This window comes from Marmota monax, unplaced genomic scaffold, assembly GCF_021218885.2.
Source record: "Marmota monax isolate L192 unplaced genomic scaffold, Marmota_monax_Labrador192_F-V1.1 WCK01_AAM20220418_F8-fsc00185, whole genome shotgun sequence".
Classification (NCBI taxonomy): domain Eukaryota; kingdom Metazoa; phylum Chordata; class Mammalia; order Rodentia; family Sciuridae; genus Marmota; species Marmota monax.
The window spans coordinates 1,175,385-1,185,334 of NW_026693278.1; the positions used below are offsets into that span (position 1 = coordinate 1,175,385).

The 9,950-nt window shown below is 47.0% G+C and overlaps 1 protein-coding gene across 6 annotated transcripts in view; it reads left to right on the forward strand.

The window, feature by feature from the left end:
* Positions 1–4,287, forward strand: part of Hectd4 (HECT domain E3 ubiquitin protein ligase 4) — a 176,224-nt gene extending 171,937 nt beyond the window's left edge. For all 6 annotated transcript variants that reach the window (XM_046456507.2, XM_046456508.2, XM_046456509.2 and 3 more), the window contains exons 73-76: positions 374–540; positions 853–1,048; positions 1,294–1,516; positions 1,980–4,287. In XM_046456507.2, coding sequence (XP_046312463.1) covers positions 374–540; positions 853–1,048; positions 1,294–1,516; positions 1,980–2,116 — 723 coding nt within the window. In that variant the 3' untranslated portion in view covers positions 2,117–4,287. The remainder of the gene's footprint in view (positions 1–373; positions 541–852; positions 1,049–1,293; positions 1,517–1,979) is intronic.
* Positions 4,288–9,950: the final 5,663 nt, after the last annotated feature.

Consider the following 9,950-nt stretch of genomic DNA (forward strand, 5'->3'; position numbering starts at 1 on the left):
GGGATGTGGCTCAGTGGTTACGTACCCCTGGGTTCAATCCCTGGTACCAAAAGAAAACTCAGTCTCAGTCTTTCCCAGATGCTGGCAAAGATGGCCTCCATAGCACCAGGGTGCCATCCTGTCATCAGAGTCACACCAGCATAAGAAGGCTGCCCCTTGAACACAGTATTAGGAAAAACCCAGGAATTTGGATCTCATTAGCCGGGTCTAGGGCACAGACCCAACGCTGAACTGACAGCCTGGCCTGTGTCCCACGCCCATTCATAGCCAAGCTGTGTGGTGCCCAGATAGATATCTCTTAGTGCCACTGTCCAGGGGCATTGGCAGTGCGGCGGGCAGTGAGCCTGAGTCTGCCCTGCCTGTGTCCCTGCAGATCAACGACGAGAGCGAGCTGGAAGCCCTGTGTGCCGAGATTGCCTCCCAGCACCTGGCCACCGAGAGTCCTGACGGCCCCAGCAAGCCCTGCTGCAGGTTCACCTACCTGACCATGACGGGCGAGGAGGTGGAGCTGTGCAGCCGCGGCCGGCACATCCCTGTGGCGTGAGTGTACACAGGAGGGTCTGACCAAACCAGTCAGCCAGGGTGACAGCGGCACTGGGCCTGGGTCAAGTGACAGGTGGGAATTTCCCAAAGGGGGGGACATTGGACACCAAGAAAGATGGTCTTCAGCTGAAGGCCTTTCTCAAGGGCACACCAGAAGCCAGGGAGGAGTGAGCTGAGCTGCCAGGACTGGGACCACCTGGGCACTTGGGTCTGAGGCCACTGGAGAGGCTGGGGGCCTCTGGCTGCGGCAGTGTGGTCCCAGATTCAGGAGCACCCCGTCAGCCTCTTGGGTGCTCTCCCTCACCCCAGGTGGGAGAACAAGGACATCTACGCTGCAGCCATCCGCAGCCTGCGCTTGCGGGAGCTGCAGAACGTGGAGTGCGTGACGGCCGTGCGCGCGGGCCTGGGCTCCATCATCCCCCTGCAGCTGCTCACCACCCTCAGCCCACTGGAGATGGAGCTGCGCACCTGTGGCCTCCCCTACATCAACCTCGAGTTTCTGAAGGTAGGTGGCCCTGGGCCAGGCCGGTTGAGCAGGCTGTGGCAGTGGACCTGGCACCCAACATTGCCCTTACCTTTGATGGCAGGCCGCAGCAACAGCTTGTCTTCACACTCTGTCCTCACCATGGACTGTCACTGTAATCTCCATAACTGCCCTGTGCTTGTGGCCCATGTGCAGACCCCAAGGCTGGGAGGCACCAGCTCAGCGGTGACCCCGGCCTGCTCACATCTGGGGTCTCTCCTCCCCAGGCCCATACCATGTACCAGGTGGGACTAATGGAGACGGACCAACACATCGAGTTCTTCTGGGGGGCCCTGGAGACGTTCACCCAGGAGGAGCTGTGCAGGTTCATCAAGTTCGCCTGCAACCAGGAGCGCATCCCCTTCACCTGCCCCTGTAAAGATGGAGGCCCCGACACAGCCCACGTGCCCCCCTACCCCATGAAGATTGCCCCCCCGGATGGCACAGCAGGTACTGGCCCTCCCACTCCCATTCCAAGTAGGGACACTCAGGCCCTTCTCTGTTTGGAACAGAGCTGTCAGGCCTGGTGTAACGAACCAACAGGATCCCACAGACCAAAATCCAAAACATAAGTGAGGGGAAGGGCCGGGGAGGAGCTGTGGCAACACAATCCTGATGGTGCAGATCTCCTAGCATTTTCAAAGAAAATGAAAACCCAGTATTTTTTTAATCTAACTTTATTTCGGTGGGAGCTGGGGCTTAAGCCCAGGGCTTGGCTCATGCTAGTCAAGGACTCTACAACCCAAGCCGTATCCCCAGCCCCAAATCTCCTTTTAATACAGAAAAATAATTTTTAAAAAAAGTTTTGCTGGCCAAACAAACCTGGAGGCAGAGAGGCCAGCCGACCTCCCTGGGCCTCCCATAGCCACATGCACCTGGCCCTCTGACGTTGGCCCCCATGTTTCTTCTGTAGGTTCCCCAGACTCCCGCTACATCCGGGTGGAGACCTGCATGTTCATGATCAAGCTCCCCCAGTACTCTTCTTTGGAAATCATGCTGGAGAAACTGCGCTGTGCCATTCACTACAGGGAAGACCCCCTAAGTGGCTGAAGCGAACAAGCCCAAGAATTAGGCTGTCACCAGGGCACTCACTGTGCCAGCCTGGGAAGCCTGCGACTGACTGCAGGCGCATCCCTCCAGGGCCCAGTGTGAGGAGTTGGCAACATTTTGCTTTTCTGAACTTTCGTCCATGTTCCGGGGCCTCCTGGAAGACTTAACCTTTTGTCTTTGTACGTTTTGTGATGGGTTTGGTTCTTTTGCTGCCTATTTGTGGTATATTTGTAGGATAGTCTAGTTCCCACACAGTTGGTGTCTAATTTGATCTTCCTGGAAGTTGTGTCTCATAATTCCCAGATTCTGATGCCATATGGCTCCTGCTGGTTCCTTTTCACAGGACATTGCAGCAGGAAGCTGTTTTTTTCTGCCTGTTTTTTTCTGCAGTGTCTCCACAAACATCCGTGGCCAGCCCTGCCCACTGGCCTCAAGCAGGCATCTCTGAGGCAGTGCCTCCAGGCCTCCTTCCATCTTGAAGTGGTTGGGCCAGTGCCCAAACATGCAGGGAACACACAGGGAGCTTTTTGTGTTAATCTTCCTGCTTTAGAATCTGTTCCTGGGAATAAGCCCGTGGTGATGCCCCGTCTCCCACCAAGACAACCCCATCTGCTACCTGTCTCTTCTGGGCCTCTGGTCTAACAGTTTCCCCTGGACTGCTCAGGAGCAGAGGACACAGGGACATTCCTGGCCTTAGCTCAGAGACAGTCGGGATGCGTCCCAGCTGTGGGAGTTGAGGCATACTCAGAGCTCGAGGGACAGTGATCGAATGGGGCCTTTTCTGAAACCGCAGGAGTGAGAAGCACACGATTCAGGCCTGGCCCACTTCTGTGCTCAGAAATGGCCCTTCCTCCCAGCACATGAGGGTGCAGTGGAGGGGCTGCTGTGCCCATTTTTAAGACTGTCTGAGGTGCTCTGCTCAATTCAGGGTCTGCTTCAGAACTCAGACCTTCAAGTCCAGATGGAGGCTCCAGGGGGTCCCTCTGCCCCTCTGGTTGGCCTACCCAACACTCCTAACCCTGAGTGTGTGTGTGTGGTGGGGCTGAGCTGCCTCCAGGCTCACCCGCTGCCCCAGTGCATTTGTGCCCCAAGTAAGTCTTTGTCCAATGGTACTTTGTTCCAGAGCAGCACATGCCATCTTGCTGGATGCTGTCATTTTGGGCCTTGTCAGTTCTTACAGAACTACAGCATTGTATTTATTGTATGATATTGTGCATACAGGAAGCTGTGCGCCAGTGCTGTCTGGAAGCTTCAGTGTGCGGACTGGCTGAGAAAAAGGATGTGCTCCACTTTCCTCTGCCATGACCCGGCCGGCTGGAAAATGTGTGGGTTTCAGGGTTAGAGCTATTCGCATCTATCTCCTCCCTGTTAAGCTTAGGAAATGCAGTAAGGACCATTTCAGAAAAGATTCCCCAACCTGATGGCAAGACAAACCTAGGATCAATGGTGACGTCTGTGTCAGTGTCACATGATGCAGGAGTTGCCCCTAGAGGCGAGGCGAGGGCCTGCAAAGCAGGTCCCCTGCTCAAAAGGAAGATGGTCGGCTGCTGCCTCCCCGGGGCCACAGCCCCCTTGATGGGGGAGGGGGGTCACATCAGGAATATGTTCCTGACAACAAGGATCCTCTTATTTCTGCAAAATGAAAGAGCCTTGGAAATGACTAGAAGTGGTTTTTCCTCCCTGTATCTCTGATTCTTGGTTCCCTCCAATCCTTATCCCTTGAATGGACTTGGGTTTCTGTCAGCTTCCTCCCCAGGAGGGGCTCAGGGAGCTTCTGTTGGCCCATCACTCGGTCACATGACAGCTGTGAGTGAGATGTCTGCTGCCATCTCAGCTGCTCCGCCCAGAGAGCACACTGAGGTCGGGACAGATCCAAACCTTGGCCCTAAAAATATGTGCTGTAAAGTGACTTGATGTATATTTATTCTAGTTATTTATGGTTGCATTTAACAGACTTTTCATTCAATCTGATGCTGTTTACACCATGCTGTGTAAAGGAAGCTCACTACAGGAAAAAAGTCTCACCAATAAATAACCTTCATCTAATTCTGATTTACCCTAAGAGTGTGTGATCATGTACTCTTGCTGAGCAAGTTCAAAGGCTGACATGCTCAGATGGCTCTGATACTAAGTGCCGCCAAGTGGCTAGGAATTAAAATGTTTCTAATTATTATGGTCTCTTTGGACTTGACGTGATTCTTAAACGCTTTATGCTTATGAACTACCCAACCCCTTCAGTCTATGCTTTTCATGTAGAAAGTGTAATTAAAAGGGTGGAAAGCCAAGATCAAGGCTAAGGCTGATCCTGCATGTTCTGTTAGTGGGGATTTTCTGTAAGCAGGCTGTTGTACGGAAGCATCTGACCATCCTAGACCACAGTCCTCCTTCAGGGGCAGCCTGCAGCCACATACATGCAGAGGGAAATGAATGCAGGAGTGAGCTGGAGACCTGGCTCGGCCCTCTTGTTGCACAGGGAGCCACTACTGCTATACCTGGGAGAACCCAAGGCCATTCTCTGATTGCTCCCCTCTGCTGCTTTGTGGGGTGTCTTCATCCACATCACTTCCTGTCCATTTTCAACTCCTCCCTTCTTGTACTTGAAATGCTGTCTTTTCGTGGAAGGGTCCTGAACATGTATTTTCTTTTTTTTTTTTTTTTTTGTACCAGGGAATGAACCCAGAGGCACTTAAGTAAAACACAAGTTTTACTTAAGAGTTATGTATTTTACTTAAGAGTTGCTTTGGGCCTCGGTAAGCTGCTGGGGCTGGCTTTGAACTCGTGATTCTCCTGCCTCAACCTCCCCAGCCACTGGGATTATAGGCTGAGTATGTCTCTGTAGAGAATGCAAGGCCCGTGGATGAGGAACAAGCGGCTTTTCTTCCTTCTTTCTGTCTGCGTTTCGAGGTTCTGGAAACAGGGAACACAGTCACCACTCACAGCAAGGAGCCCTATCAGGCTTGAGAAGCCAGAGAAAGAGGTCTAAGCTCCCAGGATCTGCCTGCTCACCAGTGCTGCATCTATCTCCTTTGACTGCCTCTCAAAAACTAAATCCACCAAAAAGGATGCCACCCAATAAGACTCATCCTCAGGAGTCAGCAGAGAAATAGATTAAAACTGGTAGAAAGACAATCACATGGTTGAGAAAGGTATGGAGCAATCTGACTCCACCCACTGCTTTGGAGCTGTTTTCGGAAAACTGTCACCATGTACGTGGTTATTCCCTATATACCCAGCAACTCCCAACAAATCTACACATGGCATTCACCAAAATTTGTGAGCACGGTGGCACACACCTGTAATCCCAGCATCTCGGGAGGCTGAGGCAGGAGGATCGAAAGTTCAAAGCCAGCCTCAGAAAAAGCAAGGTGCTAAGTAACTGAGACTCTGTCTCTAAATAAAATACAAAATAGGGTTGGGGATTTGGCTCTGTGAGAATGTGGCTCGAGTGCCCCTGAGTTCAATCTCTGGTACCAAAGTCCTTGAAGAGCAGAGAACCAGACTGAAAATCTGGACAAAAATCAAAATCTCTCCACTGAGCACCAACAAGGCTTCTCCCCCAGCCACACAGCAGATTTTATTTTTAAATATTTGGTTTTTAGTTGTAGTTGAACACAATACCTTTATTCTATTTTTATGTGGTGCTGAGGGTCGGACCCAGGGCCTCACACATGCTAAACAAGCACTCCCCCCCTGAGCCACAACCGCAGCCCCAGACAGCAGATTTTGTACCAAGGATTGAACCCAGAGGCACTTAACCATTGGGGCACATCCCCAGCCCTTGAACTAACTGCGTGAAGGACAGACAATGACATCTGGGAATTTCCAAGGAAAATAAAGGCCAGCTGAGGGCCCTGTGGTGAGAGCTTGGAAGGGCTGCTGAGTGCCACACTCAAGACACACAGCCAGGAAGCATCAGAGGTTTGAGGGAAAGTCTGCAATAGGAAATGCTAAAACAAAAAGTTCCCAGATATAGAAGAAACCCCAAAACCAACTATGCCACACAGGGAGTAAAAAAAAAAAAAAAAAGCAACCATCCACTAAATCAAGTGTGTGTGTGAGGGTATATTGTGAAGATAAAAGACATGGGTTTTGAAAAGTAACATAATTTTGCTCTAAGAATGAAAGAACAAGGTTAAGAAAATCTCTCATGAAATAGGATAAAAACAATATAAGCAGGGCATGGGGATGCACACCTGTAACCACAGCAACTTTGGAAGCGGAGGCCGGAGGATCACAATTTCAAGTTCAAAAGTTACCAAGAGCCTGATCTCACAATAAGATTTCTAAAAAAGGTCAAGGATATATCTCAGTGGTACAGTAGCCTTGGGTTCAATCCCCAGTACCAAAAAAATATATAGAAGTTTAGAGAAAATCCATGAGGATTTGAGAGTGTCAACATCTAACTATAACTAGAATCTTGCAAAGGGAGAAAAAACAGACCTTGCAACATAATGATTCAAGAAAATTCTGAAAAAGGTCATGAGTTTCCAGGCAGAAAGTGATCACTTAATACCTAGCTCTTTGAATGGAAAAAGCACACACCAAACATGGGGAGGTTTCAAATACCAAGGAGAGAAAACCTGAAAAAGCTTCAAAAGAGGAAATTTAAGTGCAAGTCCAAAGACATCAGACTTGATAGCAACCTAGAAAGTAAAAGTAAAAAATACATCCAGTGATACTTCTAATTTTAGCCAGACCTACCAAAAAGAAAAAAAGAACCAGAAAAAGCAATGGAAATTACACAAATGATAGAATTACTCAGTCATGGCATTAGGCCAATTCTCCATGTTTAAGAAGCTAGCAAAATGTAAGTATAGACACAGAAAACATAAACGTTGAATTTGAGTTGCTTTGAAGTGAAAAATACACAAATACACTGAATAAATTAACGGCAGGTTGGAGATGCAGATTTAATTTAAAAGCAAAAAGCAATGGCAATGACCATCTGAACACAGCAAAAAGAATTAAAAAATGTGAAGAGAACATCAGTAAACTCGGGCAACTTCATGTGATCTAATACATGGGGGCAAAGAAACAGAAAAAGATTAAAGAAATATTGGCTAAAACTTTCCAAATTTGGTGAGAACTATAAATCCAAGGACATAGCTTAATGAACCTAAGCATAAGAAGCAGAAGCAGGCAGGGGATGTAGCCCAGCTGGTAGCACACCAGTCTCGCATGCACAAGGCCCTGAGTTCAAACTGGGAACAGTGGCACACCCCTATAATCCCAGCAGCTCAGAAGGCTGAGGCAGGCGGATGGCAAGTCCAGCATGAGTCCAAATTCAAGGTCAGCCTTGGCAACATTAGTGAGACCTTCTCAAAATAAATAAGCTGGTGACAAAGCACCCCTGGGTTCAATCTCCAGCATCACATACACACACAAAAAAAGGGGAGAAATAAACACCTTTCCAGTTTGTACTATGTCAAACTCAAGCAAGTCCTTCAAGCAGAAGGAGAACATACCAGATGGAAATCTGGATCCATAGAAAGAATATCAAAAATAATAATTACATGGGTAACTTTTAATAGAAATGTTCTTCCTAAAACTGTCTAAAAGGTAATTGTTCAGTCAAGAGCAGTAATGCACCTGTTGCCCCAGTGACTCAAGAGGTTGAGGCAGGAGGACTGCAGGTTTCAAGTCAGTCCTAGCAACTCAGCAAGGCCCTAAGGAATTTAGCAAGACTCTGTTTCAAAATTTTTCAAAAAGGCTGGAGATTCATGGCTCAGTGGTTAAACATTCTTGGGTTCAAACCTGGCACCAAAAACAAATAAATAAAAATGAAAAATGCCTGGGATGTAGCTCAGTGGTAAAATACTCCAATATGCAGTGGCTAGGAGGAGGATAATGGTTCAAACAACACTTACTGGGGGATTTATAACAAATATAGAAAAAAAGGTGTTAATAATCGCACAAAGGCTAGAAAGAAATGAAATATGCTACGGTAATACCAAAAATAGAATGGTACAATAGCACTTGAAAGAAGACCATAATAAATTAAAGGTGTACAAGAGAAACCCTAAAGGAATTAAGTAACAATAAAGAGTCATAAGTAGGTACAGTGATACACACCTATAACCAAGCTACTCAGGAGCCTGAGGCAAGAGGACCACAAGTTCTAACCAGCCTGGGAGATTTTTTCAAAATAAAATTTAAAAAGAGGCACGGAAGTATTGGGAATATAATTTAAAGGTGAGAGCTTGACCAGCATGATCAAGACACAGGGTTTAATCCCCAATACCAAAGAAAAATAAAAGCAAATAGCAATATCGGTGTATTTAAGCCCAGCTACCACCAGTATAGTGGCACACGCCTGCACTCCCAGTAATTTGGAAGGCTGAGGCAGGCACATCTCAAGTTTCAGTTCAGCCTGGGCAACTTAGTGAGATCCTGTCTCAAATAAAACATTTTTTTAAAAGGACTGGGATATAGGTCAGTAGTAAAGTGCTCCTGGGTAACAAAAAAACAAAAACCCAACTACCACCGGACACTGTGGCACATGCCTATAATCCCAGTGGCTCAAGAGGCTGAGACATATGGACCTCGAGTTAAAAGCCAGCCTCAGCAACTCAGTAAGGCACTAAGAACTCAGTGACAGCCTGTCTCTAAATAAGATATTTTTAAAAAGGGCTGCAAGCGCTGGGGTTGTGGCTCAGTGGTAGAGTGCTCACCTAGCACATGTGAGGCCCTGGGTTCGATCCTCAACACTACATAAAAATAAATAAAATAAAGGTATCATGTCCAACTACAACTAAAAAATCAATATTAAAAAAAAGGGGGGGAGGCTGGGAGCCAGTCACAATGAAACATGCCTATAATCCCAGTGGCTCAGGAGGCTGAGACAGAAGGATTGGGAATTCAAAGCCAGCCTCAACAACAGCGAGGGACTAAGCACCTCAACGAGACCCAGTCTCTAAATAAAATACAAAAATAGGGCTGGGGAAGTGGCTCAGTGGTTGAGGGCTCCTGAGTTCAATTTCTATCACCAAAAAAAAAAAAAAAAAAAAGGGCTGAGGATGTGGCTAGGTAGTTAAGTGCCTCTGGGTTTGATCCCCAGTACCAAGGGGGGGGGAGGAACCCAACTACCATAAATAATTAAATGTAAATGGCATAAGTACCCCAATGAAAAGGCACAGACTGTTAGATTGGACCCATAGCAAATTAAAAAAGAAAATAAAAGAGAAAGAAAACTAACAGCACAAATGTGGAAAATAACCAAATATTTGAAAAATAAATTTCACACTAATAACTACCCACTGCTCAAAGAAGAAACAAAAGGAAAAATTGTAAAATATTTGTAATGCAATGAAAATTAAAAAGCACATCAAGGTTTGTGAGATGCATCTAATGTAGCACTTACATGGAAATTTATACCAATGAACACATAATAAAATATCTCAAATCAGTCAAAACAAGTCAATTTTGACTTTAAGAAACTAGAAAAAATTAAGATCAAGAAAGGAAATGATTAGCCAGGCACAGTGGCACATGCCTATAATTCCAGCAGCCGAGAGGCTAAGACAGGAGGATCATTCAAAGCCAGTCTCAGCAACAGCAAGGTGCTAAGGCTGAAACAATTCTTCAGTAAGACCCTATCTCTAAATAAAATACAAAATAGGGAGGGGGACGTGTCTCAGTGGTTGATTGCCCCTGAGTTCAATTCATGGTCTCCACCCCAAAAGGAAATGATTAAGATCAGAATGGAAATTAATAAAATGGAAACATTAAAATAGAAGAAATCAATATTATCAAAGCAAACTTGTGTGGGCATGTGGTGCTGAGGACTGAACACAGGGCCTTGAGCATGCTAAGCAAGTGCTCTACCACTAAACTA